General features: G+C 36.6%; 2 protein-coding genes across 4 annotated transcripts; one reads left to right on the top strand and one right to left on the bottom strand.

Annotated features, from left to right (window-relative positions):
* Positions 1-1,265: 1,265 nt before the first annotated feature.
* On the bottom strand, positions 1,266-15,791 carry LOC146464901 (inositol polyphosphate-5-phosphatase A-like). 2 transcript variants are annotated; one of them, XM_085129132.1, is made up of 19 exons: positions 15,589-15,791; positions 15,237-15,278; positions 14,962-15,065; positions 14,729-14,819; positions 13,105-13,168; positions 12,396-12,427; positions 12,221-12,292; positions 11,792-11,844; positions 11,504-11,567; positions 11,177-11,232; positions 10,113-10,197; positions 8,526-8,621; positions 8,117-8,265; positions 7,360-7,410; positions 7,068-7,128; positions 6,174-6,236; positions 5,842-5,893; positions 4,532-4,566; positions 1,266-3,799 (listed from the first exon to the last, which is right to left on the bottom strand). In XM_085129132.1, exons 1-18 carry the CDS (start codon positions 15,655-15,657, stop codon positions 4,547-4,549), a joined length of 1,224 nt encoding a protein of 407 aa, XP_084985258.1. In that variant the 5' UTR covers positions 15,658-15,791; the 3' UTR covers positions 1,266-3,799; positions 4,532-4,546. The 2 variants fall into 2 exon arrangements, with proteins under 2 accessions (XP_084985258.1, XP_084985257.1); XM_085129131.1 differs by lacking the exon at positions 4,532-4,566.
* A 234-nt stretch (positions 15,792-16,025) lies between these two features.
* LOC146464900 (solute carrier family 75 member 1-like) lies at positions 16,026-26,953 on the top strand. Of its 2 annotated transcripts, XM_085129130.1 has the most exons (13): positions 16,034-16,096; positions 16,272-16,614; positions 18,228-18,324; positions 19,185-19,288; positions 20,393-20,551; positions 21,004-21,195; positions 22,309-22,408; positions 22,699-22,810; positions 23,144-23,199; positions 23,832-23,884; positions 24,123-24,213; positions 24,749-24,796; positions 25,425-26,953. In XM_085129130.1, the coding sequence occupies exons 2-13, from the start codon at positions 16,390-16,392 to the stop codon at positions 25,604-25,606; spliced, it is 1,419 nt and encodes a 472-aa protein (XP_084985256.1). In that variant the 5' UTR covers positions 16,034-16,096; positions 16,272-16,389; the 3' UTR covers positions 25,607-26,953. The 2 variants fall into 2 exon arrangements, with proteins under 2 accessions (XP_084985255.1, XP_084985256.1); XM_085129129.1 differs by having other exon boundaries at positions 16,026-16,614.
* The last annotated feature ends 645 nt before the right edge of the window (positions 26,954-27,598 follow it).

Genomic DNA, 27,598 nt, shown 5'->3' with positions numbered 1-27,598 from the left:
AAATGATAGATCAGAGAATTGACTCTTTAGTGTATGGTAAAGTGCTAAAGTGAATTCATGGACAGGGCGTTGTCCCGATTAAAATAACAGAGCACACGGGGAAAAGGAAAACTAAATGGATGTTTTTCTATCACTAAAGCAGTGCAAAAAAAAATTTCGTTTAATTTAATTTACGGCACCCTCTGTAAGGGCCGGCATTTGAATGGAATCTTGAAGATTATTGAAAAAAAAAAAAAAAGAAAAAACCTTGGAAACGATTATTATTTTTGAATTTTCTTTATACTGTAATGGAAAGAAAAATTAGTAGCTTTATACTATCAATAAACTAAGGAAATTTCTACGGGAACTCTCGCTGGCGATGTTCAAAACTGACATGTAAACTTCAAAACTACGTTCAAATTTCAAAATGTAGATTGACTGGAAGTCTGGATTTATGAGGATTTCTTATAATGGCCACTACTGAAGGAGGCATCGCTTTCAATAATGTCGCGCAGACTGTCAAGAAATGAGCTCAATTTGAGTACAAGCGTTAAGGGCTAACTGCATGCAGATTTAAACCCCAGGATAAAATTTTAAAGATAGGGTGTAGAGAGATGGGGCAAAAGGAGAAACTTATCGTTGAACTCACACAGTTTCGCACGTTCAACACCGTGTTCATTTTTCGTCTCGGGGCTAATCGGGCTATGCCACATATTATGGACATTATTTTAAAAAGCTAGGGAAAAGAGGAATCAAAGATATCAACTTTGAAAAATTGGCCGTTAATCCCTCGGCGCGCCCAATTAAAAATATCTAAAGCATTACCACAGAATTTTATAAATCAGGCCGACTTTCGTCCGCTGACTTCTTGTTTCTCAAATTGAGCCAAATATGTAGTGAAAATTAGCATTGAGATAAAACTGTCAAAACTGAGTACGGTTTGTTCTCGCTTGATGTCTTCGTGTTTGTGCACCTCGTCTGGAAGTCCCTCCCCGACGTCCCATTTAAGCAAACACAAAAAACGTCAAACCTCAGGCTTACTGGGGAAGTTCTAAAAGCACTGGAGGTTAAAATGACATTGTCGCTGATACACAATCAAGCGAGTTGTGTGGCAAGATTTTGGAAAATCTAATTAAAGTTTCGTTCAAAACGCATGATTTCAAACAAGCACCACCCCCCTTCTCCAATACCCTCCCCCCTATACCTCTTGCAGGCTCGTCAAAGAACTGTACAACTCGTAAACATAGTACAGCAATACTACACACCAAAACATCTACTAAGATATATTTACCGTAAAAACTCTATTATTTATTTTCAGTTCTCTTGGCGAGTCGAAATACAAACAAAGAGTAAAAATATACAGCTATACCACACACCAAAGCATCTAATAAGACATCAGACTTAACGTCTTGGAAAATAACGCTCCACTTTGTTAAGGTCGCCGAAGTTCAGTATCGTATTCTAAAAATTAGGTACTTCCTATAGCGATAACTTCACAGAAAACAAATGATTTTGATCGAAAATTATCCCCGCTTCCGGTGAAAAACATATCACACATCTAGTAAATAGAAAGATTAAAAATGTCCTTATAGTTATATATATGATACATAATTGAAGATCTGGAATCCGATTGACCGGACTAAAGCAAGATTTAAGGCGGCGTTCATTGTTTAGCTAGATTACTGTGTGAGCTAAAAATACACAGACATTAGGACAATTTCCGTCTTTCAATGACCAGCCTTAAAATTTAATTTGTATGAAAATTTGATAGGAGTCTTAACGTCCCAGAACCAACTCAACTGTTTCAGTAGCGAAGGCAACAATACGTTGACAGCAGACATAACAGGCGCGCGATGACGTCATGCCTCGAGCTCGGCCAAAACACACCTGTTATGTAGGACAACTTCGACTGAATATCAGAGACAGACAGTTGTTGAAAATCCGACCCAGTAATCCCTATAAACAATGAACTGTCCTTATATTATACTGCAACCATTTCATCTAACTTTTTATAATTCAATTTAGATGCGTATATACATAGTTTTATCTGTTTATAATTAATATTTCTCCAATTTAAATATCTGTTATAGACTGACTAGCATAAAGCGTATGCGTATTCCGTCTTGATCACCTTATTGTACCATTTTGATAATCTCTGTAAATTACCTAGCTTATCTTACCGTACCTGGCAGTACGCCTCGGTCCTTTTTGCTTATCAGTTCTTGCTATGGTGTAGCTTAAGCTAGTATTTACAAACAACCTTAATATTAATGTTTTTAATCAATGCTATAGTGATTTCCCCTGCTATTCTGCAGTGCAGTCTATAAAACCAGGTTAACTGCGCACGATCAATACGACCTGATACTTTCTGTGTACGTGTTATGATAAATTCCAATTTGGTTTTCACATACAACATGACCAAAATATTTTCCACAAGTCCCTGCATTGACGGCCGTTTTGAATTGGAGCACGGGTGGCGTTAAAAACAGTGTTTGTATCGGAATCCAGTGTAAAATAATTCTGTACAAATTGATTAAGGCGGTATTCAAACCAAGAGAACTTAAAAACACTCAGCAAAAGTGTATGTTTATAGGAAAGTTGGCATTTGTGTTTTTAAGGATCTGCACATTCGTCTAGAGGTCTCAGATTTGATCAGCAAAGTCCCTGGCGAGTTAGCTGATTTTCTCGTACGAAAATTATTTTGTCATCGGATTCCCGTACGAACACTCTAAGTCGCGCTACGTTTTCGCCTAATAAAATAGTCACAAAATCGCGTGAAATGACTCATACCATAAAGTTCTGAAAGTAAGGACCCTCGCTACTTCAAATGGCAGCCTTTTGCTATCGAAGACTTCTCTTGGTCGCTTTTTCGGATAGCCAAAACGTGTAATAAATGTCGGCCGTCAAAAGGGCGCAGTTTATACGAAAGAGGTATTCATGAGGTGACCTTTTTTACGATAAAGCGAAGGTCGCATCCGTTTTAAATGTAAGTAGATAAGTTTGACTTGTAACTGTTTATAGTTTCTTGAGACTGTTTATAATAGACAACGTTTTATCTAATCAGGTTGGCCAAATTGAAATTGGCTCAAACCGCGATTTTGTTGTTGTTGTTGTTTTGTTTAAATTCGTTTAAATAACTGGCCCTAAATCTTTATCTTTGCCCAAGCAATTTCTTTGCAGACTACTTTGCTTCGTCTTGTACGGAGTCAAGTTACGTTTAAGGAAGTCCACTTTTCGGAGTTCTTCTTTGGAAGGGTCAAGCTAATTTCGAAATTTGCAAACAACCATAACATTTGGTTTCACCTTTTGGTGCTCGTTTCTTAAGGAACACTATGATAATTACAACAGTTAATTCTTTCTCTTAAAGAGCGGTTTTCATTGGAATGTCGTTAAATCAAAACCAAAGTAATCACTCTAACCAATCAGAAACGTAAACAGCGCAATGAACCAATCAGAACTCGAAGCAGATACATGTACACTGGTTCCAAGCGCGGGAAAACGCAGCTGACCACCATTGGTTTCGGTTTTGTTTCTCACTGGCGCGAGAACGCAATATAGCAAAACTAAAACGAATTACTCAGTTCGACACTTAAGTGAAAACCGCTGTTAACTCTTCAACGACAACAAACCATTAAGCCTGTATCCTGATCACTTATGACTACAGTATAAAATCAAAATCTTATTCCTGAACAAAATATCCACAAGTAATGAAAAGGAAAAAAAAACAGAGCCCAAAGGCTTCCCACAAAGAACATAACTCTTTAAACGCTAGTAAGATACTCAACAATTTCAACGGGTCCGCCGTTTCTAATGAGACCAGCTGTAAAAGAGAAGATAAAAAGAATTTCATTTTAAGTCAAGCAAGAGGTCGAAAAAGGGGAAAAAACAAAAAAACACTGTTCAACAACAATTAAGCTTTCACCCCAGGGAAGGCTACCCAACATTTCAAAGCTTCGGCTTCTGACCTCTGAGCTTTAGGTTTACACGGTTTTTGCTAGAGTATGTTTGGTTTTATCAACAGAGTTGATAACTTAAGGTAATTTGTCCATCGTAACGAGATCACGGCGAGTGCTGACGTTTCGAGCGTTAGCCCTTCGTCAGAGCGAATCCGATTTGCTCGCATGAAGAGGTAACGCTCCAAACGTCAGCACTCGAATCTCTCTACGGCGGCCAATTTACCTTATCAACTCTGGTGATAAAAACCAAACATTCGTTTTCACTCCCTCACCAACGCAGCACCACAGTTTCTTTAGAAACTAACCCGTTACTAGAAGAGTCTTTGGGAAGACTTAGGAAAAAGAAGTGCCAGTGGTTGCACTTGGGTGTAAATAGACTAACGTTAACATAAAATTTGTGTTTACAAAAGTAGGGCATTTCCTGGACATGTACCTTCTCATGGAAGGAGTATAAGGGGAGAAGGGTGTTATCTGCTCAAATACCCCTGGGATCTAAGGCCCTACAGAACTGTATGTGCATCGAATCACTAATTCAGTCCACAGTCACAAAAGTGCTTCCTAGCCTAAGAAATGTGCTTCTACTATTGGAAACTAACCTACAATGATTGCTCTCAACCTTGGGAGTAGCCACCTAGGACAGCAAACAAGTTAGCACGTATGATGTTAACCAAGCTTTAGAAGTATAATTTATAGTAACGTTACGTCATTTACTTTATGTTATCAAGAAGGAAGACAAGCAAATACTTATAGCTGCAGCTTACAAAAGAAAGACAGAGCTAATAATTATGCAGCAAGCAAATAATTACTAAAAAAAGACATGAAAAAAAGAAACAAATGTTCGAGTATTTTGGAACATTTGCGTGGTTTACCGAGCTCGCAATGGATTCAAAACCTTGATTCATGTGATGTGGTTAATGCTTGAGCGTGTGGAAAACATTCTGACCATTCAAATGAAAGTTGTTGAGCAGTACTTTCCTGTGGTGCTCCCTGGCCTGTACAAGATAGATGAACCTTTTGAACATGTGAGTGAACTCTAAAAGTGTGCCACTCAAATAAAATCCATTGGGAAATGCTGAACTCTGTCACTCAATACTTGGAAACATGAATTTGTTTTTGGGGAAAGAAGTTTAACTTAGCATTAGGGTAGTCTGCTAGCTAGACAACTATCCACTTCAGGGTTTCTAACCACTAGAAGAGCCCTTGGGAAGAATTAGGATAAAGAAGCACCAGTAGTCACCCTCGGGTATGGATTATACCCTATTTTCTTGTTGTATGAATTCGCTGCCAATATATACGTAAAAATTTCAAAAACTGCAAGCCAGTTTTATAAAATCCTTAGTGGTATTGAATCCACAAAACATCTTTATGTCTAAGTTGCCATTTTGTGCTTTCTGTACTTGACTCACACTTGGTCAAAATTTGTGGCATTAAAAATCAGCTCCATAAAGGTGAAACCCAGTCATGTAACAATGATCATCACTATCATCATCATCGCATACCGTAGTGGATGCAAAGGATCTGATGAATTATAAGTTGCATTTAAGAAACAAAATGATTACTAGCTTCTTTAGGAATTAAGAGGTGCCATAGAGCAGAACTTTTAACATGCAAACGGTTATGGTTTTGTTAGTTGCAACAGAAAGAATTAAATGAGATCATCAGCTTTTATAAGCATGCGGGTTAGTTGCTAGTGGCTGTAATGAGACCAACACCAAGCAATCAACACCAAAGCAGCCCAAGAATACCTTAAATATTAGCTTGTGAGCAGGTTTGCCTGTTTGGATTTTACAGTACACGGATTTTTTTAAATAGACACAAGTTGCAAAAACTCAAGGTAGCAGTTAAAAAAAGGTTTAACTAAGTTACTCTTAAAATAATACACACAAAACAGAACAAAGTTACAAACCTTGATTTAAGGTATCTCTGGAAGAATTCAAGTTAAAATATAAAAATATAGGCTGCAAGAGAACAGATAATACAGCTTAAAAACTAACCATTAAAGCTCCAGCATCTACTCTGATATTCTCCTAACTAAAAATTCAGATGAATAATAGAAAAAGACACCTTTGAATTATTTTTATCAAAAAAAATTTGTTTTGTTATTTTGATTGTTTTTCTTGTGACTCCTTCAGTGGTGACAAGCATTGCTGTGGTGTTCTAGTAAGCTTTTATCTTTCCTTTACAGCAAAGGATTACTAACTATTACTGTAAGAAAGAGTACATGTTTGTATGGCATACCTTGTGATCCCCCATGCATACTTGTTTACCTATCATATCGTACACCACTGGGAAGCGTTTCCTCTATACATCAAAACAAACAAAACAATTTCACTGCTTTGCTTGCACTTAATGCTCTACTACTGAATATACAGTTCTGATGTCATCACAAAATATTTATTACCTGAAAAAGGATTTAGAGCTTACAGACAAATTATTTTCACTTTGGCACAATATAAAGAGTATTTGTGGCACATCCAACTAGAATTGTTTAAAATAAAGAGAAAATTTGTAGGTACTGGCTATTTTAGGAGGCCAGTTCACTTGCTGGCAATGTCTAAACAAGTGAAAAAAAAAATACAATGCATTCTTTTGACATACATGAATGCACACTGTACTATCTCAATCTGCAAGTAACTAGTTTGTGAACCTCTAACATACTTTTAATAAATTTGAAAAGCATCATGCAACATAAGTGAGTAAGAAATTGGGAATGGTTATCAAGTGACAATGAGTGACATAACGGGTTAATTTCATGCACGTTTTACTAAAAATAATAGGCTCCTTTCGACATATTAAAATTCAGCTTGACAGTGAGGCGAAGAGGACACAAACAAAGGAGATATGATAATTACAGCTGTATGTTTATTCAAATAATTCAAATTTTAATTTTTCAAAAGGAGCTTATTATTCTGATATATTTAATTTCAAGGTGAAGGAAATTAAGAATTAATTTTTGGCAAAACGCAAGTGCAATGCATTGAATTTGCACGATTTAAATTGATGATTATCAAGACTTGAAAAGCCAGCCAATATAACTTTTTTACAGTACACATAACTTTAAAACAAATTAGTTTGAGAAAGTAAGTTCTCTTTCATCTTTTTTCTGAAATAAAAAAAATGTTTCATGCCAACCTCCTCTATCAATGGTCTGTACGAATGACTCAAGAAAATTCTGTCGCACCAGGATGGGCACCTGTAAAGTGAAATATGTGAGTTTCTGATCAAAATACCAATAATCTGTAGTCATTGCTCCCATAAAGCACTTCACTGAACTTGAGAAGTCAGGTCAGAAGAAAATAATCCTTGAAACAGCAATAAGAATTATTACTATTAAGACAAAAACATCAACAAGAGTAAAGCAACAAAATATACAATGTTTGATCTACATGTATCAAGTACGATTAATAATTTGAAATTTCAGTACCTTGAATCCCCATATGATGTGGTGTCTTTGACATTTTCACTAAACGGATAGCTGTAACAAATGCATATATTATATATAATCAGTCATTCAGTCAGTTAGCAAGTACTAGGATTTGCCCAGAAATAATAGGAAGTCATCAAACTACATGTACTATATTTTTTGGTTTCACCCATTTTTAACATCACTGATTTCAATAAACATGTTAAACACAGAACTCCATAATTTACAGCAGTAATGAAAACCTTAACTGCGCCTTTCACTCAATGAAATCCATCACAGTGGTGGACATCCCAGAGTGTACATATGGGCACTGTGTAAAGCACTTTGCAAAAGAGATAAGACGGCAGACAGGTTTATAATGGGAAACAATGTGTTTGTGTTAAATATTACCCGTGTCAAAACCAAAGAACTACTCTTCTCTTTGAGGACCAGAGTGGAAAATCTGACAAATATTGATAGGTAAGATTGAATAAGTCACTGGGAAACGGTGACAACATGGTATTCAGGGTTACCATGAAAAACCAGCCAGCCAGCCACTACAGACTAAGTTTCATCTTAAATACAACTTACTACAGTGTATACTTCATAATAACTTAGTCTCACCAAGGCAAATTTACAACAATAAAGGGAAAACAAAACATATCATCAAAGATCTACTGAGGATGTACATGTAGGCTAGGGAGACACAAGGGATGCACGCAGATGTATTGGAGAACTCACAAAATTACATGTAAAATCACAATAAGCAATTCTGTACCTGGGAATAAATGAAATATCAAACTCAAACAATCTGTCCTTGAAAACATCAAACTCCCTGTTGTACTTTGAAAACTTCTTTCCATTATGGTATCTAAAGATACTTTCATCATGAAACTTGAAAATGCGAGGTTCTAGTGTAAGAAAAACCTGCAAAAAGTAACAAAACAAAATAATATAATAAACATTGTAACTTTAGGGCAGATTTAATTACCATCTACAAAGATAAAATTATGATTTTTTTTGGTCAATTAATTAAACTGGCAGATTCCTTTGTAACACAAAGATTGAGATCAGCTCTTGTCTGAAATTTGAGAACCTGACATCTGGATGAACACTATTAAAGGAAATTTATTGCTAGCCAGGAATTTTCATGGGCTTTCAGCTCAGTATTACAAAGTATAAAATACCTTGTCAGCCTTCTTTCTGTCTCTAAATATTATCTTCGATGGACTGCTCTCACCATCTTTTCTAATGTGTTGTTGTGGAAGCCCAGCACACAGAGACTGCAAATAACACATGAAAACAAACCACAAATTACACAACTAAAATCTTTGTTATTTATTTATTGTTTAAGACACAAATATCAATTATGATCAAGGAAATCCTAATCCGCAACAACAAAAATAGGTAACAAGGTATCAGGTAGAAATAATGCTGATGACTGCTACAAGTGTCTTTTGAAGGGCTCTAAAGCTACTATGGATCGAGAAGATTGTAAATATATGAAACTAAAGTGCAGTTGCTTAAAGGCCAGTAACATGTGATAAACGAAAAACCAGTGATCTGTTTGTCCTGATAAAAAAAAAGTTTGAAAGCAGCCAAAGTTAAAAGTGTAAGGTCCTGTTCAGACTAAGTCCCCGGGCACTAAAAAGGACATTGTTCAGACTCCTTGGTGCCCAAGGAGCAATCATGTTCTCCTTCATCAATTTAGCGCCTGCCATTTTGTTTGCTGTATGGTAAGGAGGCATGAGGAAAAAACCTAGGAACTGACAAAATTGTGTTCACATCAGTACCCATGCCCAGGAACGGTGCCTGAGTACTACCCTTGGAGGCAGTGCCTGTGCCCAGATTTTTGCTTGGGCTCCGACAAAAAGCTCTGTTCAGACTACAGTGCCCTTGCCCGAGAACCAGGAATGGGCAGCTAGTCTGGATGGGGCCTTAAAGACAAAAAAAAAAAAAAAAAAAATACTAGAAATACGTGACTTGCAAAACCTTGTGAAGCTGGAGCTGGGTGGAAAGCCCTCTTTCGTGTTGTAGCATCAAATGAGGAGATAAAAGGTTTCTGAACATAGCAACTATTTTGATGAGCATGGTCTTTTCGTAGTTCCACAGGCTAGTTTGCGGTTAAAAATCTATTTCTGACGCGATGAAATGTACAACGGGCGTGCAGCGCTGTCGTGTTCGATGAATTTATTTCCCACGGAAAATTATTTTACCGCGGCCACAAAACGTGTAATTTCTTCAATGCAATCTTTCACAAAAAAAGATTTCTAAAAGAAAGGGAAAAGATTCTGGAGAGATAGTTCTGTATCCAGTGAATATTGATGAACATTGCAGTTGAAATTTGATCATGCACGCATATTTTTTCCGATGAATGCAAATTTTTTTCAGACGACGCCAGACAGTCTGACGCCATGCATACTTTGTTTTTCACTGTTGCTAGGCAACATTGCGGACACCTTCAACTACATATATATACAAACATACATACATATATATAAATATATTTTTCACTCGAATTCGTGCGGCTTAGCTCCACTCGGGCCGGCTCGGCCCGACAAATTTATTAACCTTGCTACGCTCGGGCCTTCGGCCCTCGCTTCGCGAGGAAAAATAAAATAAATATATAAATAAATAAATAAATAAAATAAATAAAGGACCAGCAGAAAGCAGACCGATCAATTTTTCCAAATGGAGCGAAGGAGTTGGATTTCAAGACTGGCACTCTGCCCACAAACACATGTAAAAATGAACACAAGACAGTTGCACTGTACCTCCACAACCCTTTTGTTGTCAAGTCTAAAGTTGAAGTCGCCAAATAAAACATGAGGAACCAAAGGAATGGAACTCTGATGTACTCTGACAAAATACATGAAGAATAATAAAACATTCAATTTCACTACAGCTGCTACAGAAAAATACATCTACACTGTACACTGCACATAGGCTGAGCACTGCCTACCAGGAGCCCAGTAGCCTAGGGCACCCAAGAAAATGCTCTGGGCACCTAAATTTTTTTTGCAGCACCTAACACTTCACATGTTGGGCTCCTAACTTCTCGGCTTTTGGCCTTGTTGGCTCCTTGAAATTTCTCTTAGGCAACAGCTTTGGTACTGTACCTGATAAATGCTTATCCCAATTAATCAGTCTGAAGCTTAGGATAAACGTAAATTTGGGACTTGGGTTTGTAGTTACACTGTATGAACATGACTGAAATTTTCCAAATTTACAAACTCGTTTTTGTAAAATATAATTGAAGTTTCTTTTCTCACTGACTGTCATACAAACTACAAGCACATGCACCATCAATCTTTTATACTGGTTTCCTGTTACATAAAATACATGATATATTGGATTTCTCCTGTGAATAGAACAGCGAGAGTAGTTTAAACAGGGCTGAGGCCATTTGTAATGTCAATGAGTGGCCAAAGTTCCCCCTCCCTCCCCCTAGAAAAAACTCCATATTTTGGAACTCCAGAGGTTGGCATCTCAGTAATGTGATCATAAGCTTGGTAGGCTATGCTACACCATATTCTTTGCCACTGTTTCTCTTCATCCAACTGACTGTATAAATAATGGGTACCTGAGAAGTATTAGGGAAAGCTAGAAGAAGTAGTTGGGCATAACCCTTCAAAGGACTGATTTCTCATCCCAGTCAAGAGCCGGCAGAGGGATTTCAGTGTAGTGCAATATTGTAAAACATGGATCTACAACATCTACAATATTTTTGTGCCACTTGGCTCAAGAATCCATTGGATTGATAAAGATCTGCTTTATTATTATCTAGAGATTAAAAATAATGTCTTACTGAGTGTCTGCTTTAAAGAGGTATGCTCACCTGTCTATCACATGATCAAGAGCTCTCTTGCGATGTTTAGTGTACTCAGAGGGGGTCTGAGAAAGAATAAAAAGAATGGGACTAATTGAAGCTGCTAGAAGAACTTTGATAACCACCAGGGGAACACATTTATTACCAAAATGAGAAGCCAAGAGAAAATACTTTTGGTTAGAGCAACATTGCAGTAACAAATTCAACTCAACAGGGGTTTGAATTAATGCTACTTTTCTGGCTATTAGTTAATATTAAATAACAATTATAATTGTTGGCATTAATAATGTTCACTATAACAAAATTATATTTATTTTATTAAGTAAATTTACCCACCATCTCAATGGAGACCAAGTTTGAAGCATCATGGAAAAGATGAATGTTCAATAAATCAAACACACTGCAATACAAAAATTCACACTAAATCACATTTTGAGCAGAAACCTTACAGGAAGACAACAAAATCACACAAGGGGAAGGGCAGAGGGGGGTCTGAACATGCCTGAGCCACTTCCCATACAATTTACTTCTTTGTAACTCTAAAGCTACTTGTGAATGCCTATTAATAAATATTGTCTCGTCTTGTTGAATATATTACAAATGAGATAAAAATGCATTCCTTACCACTTGTTTATTTTCCATCTTGTTCTCATGAAGCCCTTCCTCGACCATTTCAACTACGTGCATGAAAAAATTGCACAAACATGTGAGCCGAGCCAGGGATGTAGTGGCTTAATTCACATCAACATATTTAATATAATGTAAAAAAAAAAAAAAAAGAAAGAAAGAAAGAAAGAAAGAAAGAAAGAAAGAAAGAAAGAAAGAAAGAAAGAAAGAAAGAAAAGGCTACAGGCAACAGTTTGGCTAATCCTACCTTACTAGCCCTCACCACACAAGGACAGCAGCAGTGCATGACTGCCGTATTTTTTAATAGCAAGTATGGTTGTCCATGTGTCTATTTTTAATGAGCTTTTATCCTTTTTAATACAACACAACAGAGTACTACATCTGGGATATTGCATGAGAAACTGGGTTAAAATAGGGATCACTCACCTTTGGGAAAAAGTCCAAAGGAAATTTAGCTTTATCTACAAAGGCTACATCTGCCAGGCTTCCCACACTGGTCTACAGAAAAAAGACGAACATCACAAGAGTAAGACAGAAATGGACTAATAAAAAAATAACGAAGGCAAAATGATGACATAGTATTAGCGTGACTGACTCTTACCTCTTCACCTTCAATCTTCTTAAATGAAGCCTCTATTATTAATATTAGATCATGATAAGGAAAAAAAAGAAAACTAATAAATGAGACAATCTCTTCATTTGTTTTAAATTAATAACCCAACAATTGGGAGGGCTGGTAGCCTAAAGGGGAGGTCTCAAAAACAGAAGGTTTTTAAAGGAAAGTAAGAAGCTATCTATAGCTGAGTGGCACCCAACCAAGAAACCTTCCCTGGAAAAGGGAGCGTATATTTTCCAGAAAAGCACATTATTGTTTTTTTTTTTTAATAGCAGACAACAAAATGACTGCAAATGAAAACACTAATATTTACTTGGTCTTATAAGTTTTTTGCTCCATGTACAATCCAAATGTAGTGAATCACACAATCTGGTTACGCATTAAGCCAAGTCATCCACAGGTGAACTTTTTTATTTGGATCACTTGCTTTTTATCCAGGTTGTTTACACAAGTTAACCTTTTAAAACGGTATTTTCCAGATGAGAACTAGGTACTACAATCATCAACGTTTAAAAAAAATTACATTTGCTTGGCTGATATGCAGAAATATTGCTATGCTCAGACGTGGGCCTAAACTTTGTCTTTGTCAACATTGTGCACTGTCCTTGAGTGATTCATGAACAATGGTGATTGAGCTACATGTAGTCACTCAGATTAGCATTGGCTTCAGTATTCACAACAAACCATAATGTACCTTCAAAATCCCAGATAGAAACATCCTCTAGTGAGTTACTGATGAGGTAGATACAACCAAGAGCCTGTTTGGGCAAATTCAGATAAGACTGCCTTAGAAATTAACAGCCTTTTAACAAATTGCCCACATCCCAGGGCTTTTCACATGTTTGGGTTAAAACTGCTAAACTTGAAGTTAAGTATCCTCACGACTGTCGTACACACAATTTCCATGGAACACTATAAGAAAGTATCAAGAATTGGCTACCTCAGTGAAAAACACACCATGATCAGTTTTTTCAAGACGGAATGGAAGAACTTGAAAATAAGTGACCTAATTTTTTCAGGTTGGACATTCTTGCAGAGCACACTGTCTTGTTCAAGTATACAATGTATGCACTTCTGTGTGGGAGACCATTTAGCCAAAATTTTCAATTGCAAACTTCAGAAACTTTTTGGGGTCAAATTAAGGAAGGCTTAGTTCCAAGTCGCTCCAAAATTGCAATCTCGTTGGTTGACAAAAAAAATGTATGTGGTGGCGCTTGGTGGCAGAAATAGCCAACAAAATGGAATGGAAATTTTGTGCAAATGGAAGGGTAATTTTGAAAAGAGGACTATCTCCAAGGGTTATCCATTTCTTTCCTGGAATTTTCTGTTTCATTTGCACATGCCATTTGCATTTCAACCAGTTAAACTAAAAATTTTCTAAATGGACCCCCCCCTCCCCCCCAATAGACAGGGGTGTGTATATAAGAGCTTACAATGCACTCTGCTTCAGTTGTCTACAGTATGAACATTGTAAGGCTCATGGGTGCCAAATTTAGACCTGATGATGTCCAAAAACTAATTAAAATCTCTGATTACTTCATAGTTACAATTTTCATTACCCTGACTGATTGATCTGTTTTCCTTTCACGGTGTATGTATTTGGTAATAATTTATAGATTCCTCTGTGACAAGGAATATTCAGTTGTTTACCATAAATGGAACTATAAACTTGGGAATAAAAAAGATAAATTCCCGTAATGACCCTTTGGGTCACTATAATTTTAATATTATGTATTACTATGATACAACTAAAGGTACAGTACAGGTGTAGCAATTGTAATAATACTCACTTGTTGCTAGGCATGAAAGATATTCTTTAAACACGTATCGGCTCTTTTAATAGCTAAGCAACCTTTGTTCTTTTAAATGTAATATTATACAAACCCTTGAATTAACAGTAATTTACATGCACGCATTATATATGCATTTCAATTTTAGTTTTTTTACAGTTACTGGAAATTTTGTTTTGCCTTAGCTTTTAGTTTCTAGCTACTCTTTTTAAAACCTGGTATAAAAACAGCTTACCAAAAGGTATAAAGATAAACACCGAATTTACGACAACTTCTAAATAATGTCACGATATGGAAATCCGGCGAGTTTCCGATCACAAGTTGCAAACCCTTATCGCAGCCTTACATGTACATGTGAGCCTTGTCTATATTGCACACGTTCCTTCAAAGTAAGTTTCGCGTCGCAATCAAATATAAAATACCTTTCGATCTACGTTCGGACTTCGCGGGGCACAGGAACACAAGAATCGTAAATCGGTAATTTAATTGTTAAAATTAAGAACAATTTCATTTTAAGAGGGTACACACCGTATAATGTTCCTGTCTGACATAGTCTTGATCAAACCAGGCTCGAATTCTGTCAAATTTTTCTTGTAATTGAGATTGTCCGAGGAAGACCCTGAAATGAAATAAAAAAAATTCGTTTATGGAACGGTTGACTTATCTTGAGAATCGATCAAGGTTAGAAACACCTGGCACAAGTTGACCGTGTTCTCAGTCGACATTTGCTGTAAATATCAACCAGTATCAACATCACTTACCGTGTAAATGCTTTTACATTTTCCAGTGATTCTTCTCCGGAATCCTTTCCTCCGCTTTCTTGAAAGTGCAATGCCACGAACTTTGGTTTACATCTTGTTATTGTCTGCCATTGAGGAACCCCACAGACAAAAAAATTGTGAAGAAACGCTCACTTAAAATACAGCTACAAGTAATTTGGCTTCGACGTTACTTTTGTAGTTGCATAGTTTAAGACTTCAAAAGTCAGTCTATTTGCCAGTTCCATGTTTATTTACGTTTGATTATCAATACTTACAGAAAGGGTTTCTCGGATCCACTGCTCCTCCAAACCATTCCTCTACAATAAAACGGAAAATTATAAGGTTTAAGTCGCTAATTGTCGACATGGGAATAATCGCTATTGAGCCTCCTTTTGTAAACAACACAAAATTATTTTCGCCTAGCTTTTACACTTATTGACAAGATTGCCTTTCTAAGAGGAATTGAAATGGCTTAAGAAATACTCTCAGCTTGTAATTATAGCATTCTTCAGCTTATGCAACCACTGCAGATAACAGGCGACCGACAGCGTGCCAGTGAAAATCAACAGGACATATCATATTCGGGTCGTGTAACGCTTTCGGCAAATTGTAAACACGTTTACTTACATTTTCAAAAACTGAACCAACGTTTGCTGTTATAAGTAGCACTGGCACTATGTGCTCTCCCATGTTCATCTGAAACTCTACATATTTTGTGAATTAATTTTTATTCCTCGCAGATTTGAGCACCGACGAGGAGCGAAAGAGTCTTCCGTTTCCTTTTCGCGCCACTGGGGGTTGTGGGATGCCCTTCCCCCAACCCGATGCCAAGGGTTCTGAACCGAAGTATCTCCGACGATATTTAGTTAAAGCTACAATGGCTGAATACCATTTATGTTTTTGTAGAAAGTTTACATGAACATGTACGCTTGATCAGCGCCAAGGTGGAAAACACATGAAACTTGTCTGGATTCCACGTTCGGCATCCAAGTTCGGAATTCGTCGGAAGATGTCGGAACATTTCTGTTAGTATGGAACGCCTGATTGGTTTTGCAATGTTGCATTCATTTAGCTGGTTGAGGAAAGCTATAGTTTCCACGCCGACCAACAAATATGACACATCAAGGGAGAAAAGGTGTGATTTCCTAACGACCTGCACGAGATTCAATACTGGTCATATAATGAGGAATTTATAATCTGTTTATGCGAAATCATGCTCATTTGCAGCGGAAATTCGGATGACCGGTTTTGCTGAAGCCATTTGACCTAAAAATAATTATAAGCTTTTGACGTCAGTTCTTTTGCCTCAGAAGCAATATCCCAGCTTGATTGTTCCGGAGGGAAAACTAAGTGCTTTGTAATGTTAACTTGGGGCTAGTGATAAGTCAAGAAAGCCTTCGTGACACGAAAGAGATCGATTGACACGCAATGGACAACATGGAGATCAAGAAACGAGTTTCTCAGTCGCCCCCTGAGGATGTAAATGAAAGAGAAATCGATTTAAGAAAAGATGAACTTTGTAAAGACGCAGGGAAATCCAAAGCTGTGGCCGTCTGGGTTGTTTTCTTCTCGTTGCTAGTTGACTTGCTTGCTTTCACCGTGATTCTGCCGCTATTTCCCTCGTTACTGGAATTTTACGCTAGTAACAGTGAGGTAGGTAATACCTTGGTCTTGGCCTATACATGATTGTTTTAGATTTAAGTTATAAACTTGTACTATACCAGTTGTTTAAGAACTTTGTGGGGATCCAATGCCACTGGATTCGATATACTACCACACATAGAGTCATACAGATTTTTTTAGAATACATTTGTATTACTCAGAATATTTAGAGTATAAATAATTTTTATCATAACTAACAATATTTTAGTTGACATCTATAGCAACAGTGAGATTATATCTTACTCTTTCCTCCAAATGACGTAAGAAAGAACTGCTATAATTATGCTAATTTTGTGCAGTAGGAAAACGTTATTTCAGCAACTAAATAAAATTTAATGGAGTACCGTTTCATCCGAAGAACTTTAAAAGATTATGAGCAGTAAGTTCCACTTAATCCTTCGTTGTACATGGTACTAAATAAAACCTGAAAGCTACTATTTTTAAGTTATACATATACAGTAATGATCCTGTATGATACGACAAGAAGCAATTAGTATATGTATCTGGTGTATTTCAAAACAAACACTTGTTTTTCCTGTTTGTTTAAAAAACAAAAGATTTATCTACAAGCATGACGGATACTATGTTTTTATTCTTGTGAGTGGCATGAAAATACAATAGGCAAGCATCTTGAAAAGAAATATTTTATGAAAGTGGTAGGAAGGAAACGATGATTTGTTTTCACTGTTTATATAGAGCAGCTGGACTACCATATACAGTGATTTGTTTGAGAATAAAATTTTTTTTTCAGTTTAAATACTTTTTAATTATTTCTATTTTTATTGCTTTGTAATCCTCAAAAGCCCTAATGCTGATCAGCATCCAAATTCTCTCTGTAATATCAAATTATGCTTATTCAACCAACTCCTGAGGTCTTGAGAATTAAGGTTATCATCACCCAAGGTGAATTCTCTCGATATTTTCATAACTTCTCCCCAGTAATTTTATAAGAAAAGTATTGGGACAAGATAGGAGAATTTGTCTTTTGATATAAGGTGTTAAAGGCCGGTTAATTAAAGAAGCTACATGCATGCCATGGTTGCACGTAATATCCAAAGGTACCGGTTACATAAGAAAGTATTAAAAACAAAATGATGAAATAAATGGTGCATACATAAATCTTTAACTTGGATTAGATTTTGTTAACATGAACTTAAATAAATTCCGTAGTTTCCTTTAAAGTACACTTTGTGTAAGATGACTTACATCATCAAAGTTATGTTCTTTCTGTCAATCCCTTTTCAGATTTTGTTATCCTGGATAGTTTGGATTGTCATTTTAGCTGGACAAAAGATCTGCAAAAAGATAAATCTAAAAATCTGAACAATCCAACTCTGTAAGTGCTTGGTTCACATTGCCATAGAAGATCAGATTCAAACTGGAATGGAAAATTTGAATTTTTAATTGCAAAATCTGCTGCACGCTGCAGTAGATTGGCATACAAGTACTGACTTGTAACAACTCTTACTATTGGATGGAATGGTGGTGTTATAGTATTAGATACCAGTGATTCCTTGAACTGTGGAATACGTACCAGTAGTTCACTAATTCTGACTGCCTCTGCCCCTAAAAAGTGAAGTGTTTCCATTGTTTTTGTTCCTTAGGACTGGCTGTATAGTTCAATCATCCAGCAAGTGAACTCATTCAGAGAGATACTGGGAATGCCAGACAATGGACGCTTCAATGCAGTCCTGTTTGGAGGTACATTGAGTGACGCTAATGGTTAAGATAATGAACTAATAGTATTAAATTCTGACTTGTATTTAGATCCCTTGCATTCTATTTTCACATTTTATTTATTTTCCTTTTTTGTTGGTTTTGTGTTATTTGTATTTTTTTTATAAATTCTTCTCCAGGACATTAGCTTTCAGCTACATGTACTCTCCAATTCGAGTTAAAATAAATTTTAATACAGTCAAACCTCCTTTGCGACCACCTCTCATTAGCGACCACTTTTCCAAAATACCAAAAGTTTTCAAGTCAAATCACTATAGATGGAACCTCTCATAGGCGACCACCTCTCGTTAGCAACCACCTCTCATAAGCGGCCATTTTAGAGATGATTTATACATATTATGTATATCTCCCTGTTTTCTGTTCAGGTACATTAATTTTTATAAGCATATTATGTATATCTTCCTGTTTTCTGTTCAGGTACATTAATTTTATAAGCAGCCCAGAGAACTTTTTCAAAAGATTTGGGAGACGTTGGGGGGTGGGGGGTCTGTGTATCTTACATCCCATTACTTTTAATAAGTAATTTACATACATACAGGTATATCCCAGTTTACAATCAGGTGTTTGACTACTGTTAGTATATGCCTTTAATATTCGTAACATTTAGAATTATAGCACTTATTTTTGTGCTCAGACATGTACGGTTTGAAAGTGCAGTTTAACTGAAAATGAGACATATGTACTACTAAATTGTGTCAGTATGTTAGCCAGGGCAGTTTTGGTAAAGTTTTTGTAAGTTTCCTCATATTTTCCAAAGAAGAGGGAAATTGAAGGTCTGTGTATGGTAAGCTTTGGTCCTAAGTTACATTGTTTTCATATTTCAGGCTTTCTTGGCTCCTTGTTCTCCCTTCTCCAGTTTTTATGCTGTCCTTTGATTGGTGCTGCTTCTGATGTGTTTGGCAGGAGAGGACCAATGATACTTTGTATGGTAAGGAATGAGCGTGCATTGGATATAAGACGATAGATAGCCAATGAGGCATGTATGTAGCATCAAGTTGGCTATAATCTTATTCTATAATTTTCCATCCATCCTCAAGTCTGTACTTTGGGCTTTGAATTTAACATCATTCTGTACTTGGATTTTATTAGGAAGTACAATGTTGAACCACACTGATGCTGACATGTACTGCACAAAGAAGCAATGTTTGGCCTTGTGTTTTTACACTAATTTTGTCATCAGTTTTTATACTTAAATGCAAAGTTGTATATTTACATCAGAATTGAAAGAAAGGCCCCAGAAAAGCAACTCAAGCTTGGATCGGGTGGGTTGGGAGGGGAACTCAAATAAAGTTTCATCTTGGAAGGGGAGGGTTCACGGGAGGCTCTTACCAAAGTAGCTAGCGCTTCTCCTTAAATTAATAAACATAAGAAAGAAAATTACACCCCTTTAGTGAGTGTATTTGTTGTGGTTCAAAATTTTCAAACCAGTTTGAGTTTTATTTCCCTTTGTCTCAGATTATGTTAATGAATAAAGCTAAAGAAAATAAAAATTAAACTGGCTGAAAAATTTTTCAACCAAAAAAAAAAAATTAAACCATAACATATACATGTACCAGATATAAAGCCAAATAAAGAACTACCCTTTCTCGTAGTTACAATGTTTGAAAAATTGCTACTGAGGGTTTGGTTCTAGTCTGTTTCTGCAACCATCTTAGTAACTATTAAACAAATAAATTGTTAAATTTCACTTTCCTTTTGCATACTGCAAGGGTAAAAGGCTCCCTTTTTGGCAGGCCCTTCCCATATACAGCTATTGCTCATGAAATGGGGTACACCCTTCCCCCTCCCATTGGATGCAAGGCCACAAGTGGACCCGTGTCAATAAATTGGTTTCCTAGAAGCTGTGCTGAATTTCTGATTGGACAGTTGGTCTCTGCACAATAAATTAATCAATAAGCAAGTCATTAAAAGTGGTTATTACATGACTGTATGCTTTGTTGTATATAAAATGACACTGTAAAATGTTCTTGTTTTTGTATTTTGTATTATTTTAAACCAACAATGTGACTTGGTAAATGTTGCGTTCTTTCAGACAGGAGTGCTGGTCTCCTATGTTGTATGGTCATTTTCTTGGAATTTCACCATCTTTGTCATTGCCAGAATCATTGGTGGTTTGTGTAAAGGAAATGTGACTATCTCCACAGCCATTGTTACTGATGTCACTTCTGTAAAAAACAGGGGGAAGGGAATGGTATGTATATATTTTTAGACAATTTTGTAGACTTAAAAGCACACTTAGCTTAGGTAAACAGCTAAAGCACATAGCTAATAATTGTCTCCGTCACTGGCTCTCTTGCAACTGCATTTTCCTACTGCACTTTGCAAGATGCTCTCGTTGGACTGGCTACAAAAATTGACAAAATTATATGTCAAATATAACATGGGGAGCGCTTGTGCAATCTCCCAAGCCAGAGGCTCATGATAAAGTGCTTAATTACAATAAGTGGAATTGGAACTGGAATTTGGAAATGTTGGTTTTTGAGGACAGGGGAAAAACTAGAACACGTAGAGAAAAGGCTCTTGGAGCAAGGACGAGAACCAACTCAACCCACTTATTCGCCGAGTCCGGGAATTGAACCCTGGCCCCATTAATTTGTGGGAGGTGAGTGCTCTCACCACTGTTTTTATTATTCATTTCAACAGGCCCTTGTTGGTATTGCATATTCTTTTGGCTTTATCATTGGACCTGTGATTGGTGCTGTATTTGCAAAGAGGTCTTCACTTGAGAGTGGAAACCCTTATGTCTTACCAGCTTTGTTTGCCATCACATTGACAGTAGCAGATATTTTGTTAGTGTTTTTTTGCCTTAAGGAGACACTGCCTAAAGAAAAAAGGGTAAATAAATACAGTTGTGTAGTTTTGAGTACAAATTTATTATTTTAAACTGTTTTCGTTATTATCTTACCATGCATCTAACCTTTCAAAATGGAGGTACTATACATGTCGTTACCAGTACATAAATTAACACATGTATTAAATACGTGTAATAATGCTTACTATAACCAAAAAAGAAAACAAATTGCAACTGAAATGTGAAACAAAGAAGAACAAGCATGCATAGAAACGAAAATGGATCCCCAGATAGCAACAGGGGAAACTAAATATTATTTTTCAATCTAGCACTGTTCTGACTCGCTTCATAGTTCTAATGAAAAGCCTAATTATGGCACTGGATAACATTTGACCAGTTTGTGAAGATGCTTTTGGTGCTGCTTATCAGTTCATTGTTGATCTCCAATTTTGACTTCCACTCATGATCAAGAATGTGACTCTGTGGATGTCTCAGCCACCTAGGATTTTTACATTGTTCACATTGGATTATGCGACCATTAATTCCACTTGTTCAACTTCATGAATTAAGGTGAACCATTTGCATCTACATGTATGTCAGGTAGTTAAGTTTAGTGATTCCACTCACCCCGGCTGAGTTGGTAGGCATGAGTGTTCAGTAAGCACTCCACCCTTTGGCACTTTGGTGATGTGTGATGCATTGTTACAGGACACACACATTCATTTTGTCAGTCTATTTGAATCATGATACACTGTACTACTTTAATACACTAATCCTACTTTTCATTTAAGCGGAAAGTGAAGCAGATCTATTGTTCAGACATCAGTACAAAAAGTTTAAATTACCGACATTGCCATCACAATCTTTTACTACTATAATCCTAATATTAATCTTAATATTAATTAGGTACGTATATATATTTGACAGCTATCAAATTATATAACAATAGAAAATATTAAGAAATAGGGGATCCCCTAAAGAAAAGTTTGCAAAAACTTGCTGGGATCTCCTGCCAACAATATATATGTATAATGTAGAAAACCTATTAATTGTATAAAGAATGGGTCAAATAAAAAATGAAAAAAAAAAAAAAATGTACTATACTTAGCTTTTGTTAGGGAATGTTTGATGCAATGAATGATTTATCCGATCCACAGGCAAAGTCATTGGTATCAGAATTTAAAACTGCCAGCCAACTACTCAATCCTGTTTCACTTCTCAAATTTGATGCTGTAGAGATCAGATCTAGCAAAGAAGGTGAGTGTAAATTAACTGTAAAATAATGATCAAACAAATGCCTGAGTGTGTAGTGAATAATATTATTAAGTCTTAATTTTTGGAGGCCTTAATTATTTTTATTATTTATTTCCTCTAGCAAGAGAAAGAAACATGATTGCAATTTGGCATGTACAGTTGAAAAAATTGTTTATACACTGTGCATATAATTCACATTATGTTGGTTAATACATTGTTATTATGATAAGCAGTTTTTAGAATCATTATAGAAATTATTCAAACCTTAGAATGCTTGTTGTTGTGAATTGCAGGTTTAAAGACAGTCCGTGGACTTGGTCTGGTTTATTTTCTGTTTCTGTTCTTCTTCTCTGGACTTGAGTTCACTTTGACATTTTTGACACACAGGAACTTCAAGTATTCAAGGTACAATAATTATTGTGTTGCGGTTATTTCGAGCCAGTTAAATTTTTGCCTTTCTTTGTCTTCAATTCATTAAGTAAACATAATCGAACAAAGGAATTCAAAATCAAACTGGTTTGAAAAATAATTTTTAACCAAAAACAACTTCAAGCCACATTATATAGTTTACATTAGTTTCATATTAATTTTTACCCTACATTGTACCATTCAGATAAAAAAAAAACAAATTGACATCCAACTTTCCAATAAATTTAAGTTAATCTTGTCTACTTCTGCACTTACACTGAGTGATTATACATACAATGTTTGAATTACATGTATGTCTTGTTTTTGCAGCATGCAGCAAGGAATGATGTTTTTCTTTATAGGAATCACAATGGCACTTGTGCAAGGTATTCACCCTTCAGTTCAATGTTTAGTACAGTGGCAAACAGTAGTCTGGGTTCTCAGACAACCCAGAGGTCACTTGTTCTCAAATCAGTCCGACTAACAAAGAGGGGCCTTTTGTTGGAGCTTTTTTATTGGGTGATTACAGGGGTTGTAGATACTGGTAATTTATACCGATTGTAATGTAATAGGCAAGCAAAGGAAAATAACAAATGGCTAGCTGTGAACGGAACTCAAGGTCCTGTGCTTAAGGCACCTGTGAGTTTGATTTATTTAAAATTGAACAAAAACGAAAGAAGCAAATATATATACATATAACAAAGATAGGTGGAAATTATCATTATGACTATAGCAAGGTCAAGCAGGAGCAAATGATCAACAGCAGAGTAAGTCACAGCCTGCAAGAGCAGATGCCAAGCCAGAAAAGGCATCTGTTCTCACAGGCTAGATAAGTCAAAGGTCAAATGACCTTGTCTAGAAGAGTTGCATAACATTTAGTGAGACATTTTTGAAAGATGACAAACTAGAAAAACATCTTGGAGTTGCTATTTAGCTAGAATGGTTTCCAGTTTGTACAGTATACAAGGTTAATAGTTTTTCAACTGTTTAATGTTTAGTCTGTCTTTTTCTCCTGTAGGTGGATATGTTCGCAGACAAGCTCCAGGCTCAGAAAAGAAAACAGCTCTCAAGGTACTGTACATGTGAATTCTTGAAATTCAAAACAAAGTTCACCAAATTTTCTGATAATTAAGACCACATTTCCAAACCTTCTTCACGGTAGTGATTTCCTTTGTTTTCTCTTCATGAATTATTACTGAGTTTGAGAAATCCCCGGTGAAGAATGCTGTCATCTTTGAGAATATCCTGCATCATTATCCCTTATCCTTTTGTTGCTGATATTTGGGTTATTTTTCATTTCATTTCACAGGGCATGGCAGCCATTATGCCTGCGATGGTCATTGTTGGTTTAGCTAAAAACATTCCAACTCTGTACGCAGGACTTGCACTCTTCTCATTTGGTAAGTTTCCTGGTTTCTAGCCTTAAAGCTGTTGGGATCATCCACAGATGTAGTTGGAAATGTTTGGTGGTAGTGCAGCAGAAATGAGAAGCATACTCATAAGGAGGCGTCAAATATTCACCTTGGTGCGCCAAAACTTTGTCTTGATGCTGCTACCAATAGCATCAGCTAGGCAGACTAACTGAAGTTTCTTATTTCGGCTGTGTGAAGCGGCTTTTCTGCCTAGTTGTGCATTTTGCTTCTTGCTCAACTACTCACAATTTCCGTTTTGGATTTTTTGTATGCACTAGTGTACTGAGAAATTGTACCCTTGGTCTGCGCTTTACAACCATTTTGTTCACCAAATTAATTATGACTTTTTTCCCGCCGTATTTCATAGTTTCTTTTGGTTAAGTAACGGCAACAAAAACAGCAAAAAAAAAAAAAAAAAAAAAATCAACAATAATCTTTAATTAATAATACTCGCCGTGTCAGCATTGACAGGTTTTATTTTTCACCATGCCGCTAAGTTGTTCCTTTCTTTTCTTTTTTGCAGGTTCTGCAACAGTGGTGCCTTGTTTGACTACTATGATCTCTCATCACGGTAACGGAAACACATTTCATACAGTTTTCATGTTTACCCTTTGTTGCAATTTAGTTTGTTTAATCCATACGGTTTGGAAGCCTTATTCACAGTATTGGATGAATTTGAACGCAAATGTGCACTGTTGTGCGTTATCAAGCAGCAAAATTCATTTGATTTTCTCCATCCCCAGTCAACCCCTCGAAGAAAACAGACAAGATCGCAGAAAACCTTCCTTCCGCCCCTCCCCACCCCCGTTACTTAATTTTGTTTTGAAGGTCTGATGATTCATAGGTTCTTTGTGGAGGTGGAAGAAGTTTGAGAAGGGTGGGGGACAGAGTACACCATTGTTGGCAGTGAAATTGTGAAAAGCTGTGAATAGTTGCGGCAATTTTACGTGTATCTCTGCCACTTTGTTTTATCCTTAGTCAAGGAGTTTTCCTCCATCTGCTCTGCTGTGTGTGTGTACATATACACAAATGGATATCAGCGAACCGCTAGGAAATTCTAGCAAGACAACTTTGCGATAAATGGTCTTTTTAAAAGAAAGTCTAGTTAAACTCGTGCTGCGTGGGTCTCCTGTGATCCGAGCGTGAGTTCACATTATAAACGTAACCTGATATGTTGTTGTTGCTCTTCTATCCTGCAGGAACTGCTGACCAAAAGGGAAAGATCATGGGAATATTCAGGTCCCTTGGCGCCCTAGCCCGAGCGATTGGCCCTTTTGTGAGCTGTACCGTGTACTGGAGTGTGGGACCCTTTTGGTGCTATTTCGTTGGAGCCCTCCTGTTTATGATCCCCATGCGACTGCTTGCAAAGTTGTCTGCGTAAAACGTATTCAACGAAATTATGACACATTTTACTTTACATAGACATTCCATGAACACAAATATTTACATGCTTTGTTTGGCTTCCTGCTTGTAGGCTGTTATCTAAATAGAAACAAACAGGGGAGGGAGGACTCCCACATAAAAATGACGCATTTTGAACAATCGCAGGCTAGTGTTTGATGGATAATAGAGAAACCGTACGAGTAATTGGCAGAAATCAATAATTGTTGCGACGGAAATGTTTCCCTTGGTTATTTATTAAAATTTGCGATAAACAGTGTTTGTCTAACAAACCAGTTATTTCAGTGCACGCACGGTACGATTTTTATGGAATAGTAGTAAAATATCTTCTTCTTGGCTGGAAAAAAATCACGTCCGTGGTTGCGATAGTGAACTTCCTTGTAAGGATGGCGTTCAAGTCAGAAAATTGAGACATAATTTTTATTTAAATTGTCTACATTTTTAGAAGAACTTCCGGTTGTTGGAGACAAAAGAATATCATGATGTCTTGTTGACAATTTTGTGTTTTCAAAAAGTTCGGATATTTAAATCAAAGATAATTCAAGAGGAATTAATAATAGCTTGCAATAAATCATTAGATGACGAAAAATTTAATATAGCACAGCGTCACAAAATAAGTTCTATGGCAAAGTGAACAAAAATTCTCTCAACGTACACATAACTAAAAAAACTAGCTTTCCAGTCTAAGTATGGTCTAATTGCTCTCTTGTGATACACGAGTCTCTTATCAATATCCTATGAACAAGTTAGTAGAGGAATAGTCTCTGGGAATTGGTGGTGGTGGCGGTGCGATGTTGGGGAGGGGTCTGAGGCGACGTCAATACGATGCTCTTCTCTCTCCCGCTATTCTTGTAACAAGTGCCGAGAACCTCTCTGTTGAAAACACAGGAGACTGTGCATCGCGTCTGTTAGTGGATCTTATAAAGTGTCACGTGTATCGGCCATTTTTTTGTGAGTAAGAGTAATAGAAATAGAAAAAATTTATATTTAAACAAGTAGAAGACCGAGCTCACCGAGGTAACCTTTTTGTAAAAGGCAATACTTTTAACCCTTCAAGCTCTAACAGTGATCAGCATCAAATTCTCCTTGTAATGCCAATGCTTATTCAACCCCTGAGGTCATGAGAATTAAGGATAAGATCACCCAAGGTGAATTTTCTTGATGTTTTAATAACTTCTACCAAGCACTTTTATAACAAAAGTATGGGGACAAGATAGGAGAATTTGCCCTCTAATGAAGGGTTTAAAGGGTTAACGTTTTTATGTTTACTCTTGTGAAACGTTATGTTTTTTGCACAGTTTTGATAATAAAAGCACGCTACTATGTACGTGTCTGTGAAGACATCTTCACATTACTACGGGTACTATGACTACGGGTACTTGTACGGGTGTCTGTGAAGACATCTTCGTATTACTATGGGTTCTTTTGCTACGGGTACTTGTAAATTTCAGTTGCGAGCCTTTTAATTGTACAGTAAAAACATACTGATGAAAGCAAAACTTATAAACTTGAGCGTATGTCATCTTTAGAGGAACCCAACGAGAATAGTTTAAAAAAATACTTTAGAGGTCGTTTCCTTTCGGCTCCCAGCTAGTTTTAAGGCCTTTTTAAAGGCATGTTTATTTAGGCTAACATGTTTTGATGTGTTTGGATACTTTATTGTGCAACTTTAGAAGGAAATAAATTTTGAAGAAAGGGAATCTTATTCCTCGAATACGGAAGTGCTGTCGGCCTACCTAAAATCGCTGGCAGGCCGCCTTCACTGGTCCCGGCTTACTTGGCGGGGTTAAACTCCATATTTGCCCCTTCGAAAACAAACAGAATCAGCTGACAATCAATCAATCAATCAATCAATCAATGAGCTTTGACATTTTGCCAAAGAAAACGTTCTTTTTTAATCACAGCTTAATCCGAAGTTATAATTGAGACGGTCAAGACCAAAGGATCAGTTCCACCGAAAGGAATCTTGAGT

Source organism: Pavona decussata, unplaced genomic scaffold (assembly GCF_977016875.1).
Source record: "Pavona decussata unplaced genomic scaffold, jaPavDecu1.1 SCAFFOLD_161, whole genome shotgun sequence".
Taxonomy (NCBI): domain Eukaryota; kingdom Metazoa; phylum Cnidaria; class Anthozoa; order Scleractinia; family Agariciidae; genus Pavona; species Pavona decussata.
The sequence above is the reverse complement of the archived record's forward strand: the minus strand, read 5'-3'. Positions and strand labels throughout refer to the sequence as shown.

Coding starts and splice junctions, on each gene's coding strand:
- LOC146464901 (XM_085129131.1), bottom strand. CDS start 15,657: ATGAACATGGGAGAGCACATAGTGCCAGTGCTACTTATAACAGCAAAC. Junction 15,066..15,236: donor GGATCCGAGAAACCCTTTCT/GTAAGTATTGAT, acceptor CCTCAATGGCAG/ACAATAACAAGATGTAAACC. Junction 13,169..14,728: donor TCAGACAGGAACATTATACG/GTGTGTACCCTC, acceptor TTGCCCAAACAG/GCTCTTGGTTGTATCTACCT.
- LOC146464900 (XM_085129129.1), top strand. CDS start 16,390: ATGGACAACATGGAGATCAAGAAACGAGTTTCTCAGTCGCCCCCTGAG. Junction 21,196..22,308: donor CACTGCCTAAAGAAAAAAGG/GTAAATAAATAC, acceptor TCCGATCCACAG/GCAAAGTCATTGGTATCAGA. Junction 24,214..24,748: donor ACTTGCACTCTTCTCATTTG/GTAAGTTTCCTG, acceptor TCTTTTTTGCAG/GTTCTGCAACAGTGGTGCCT.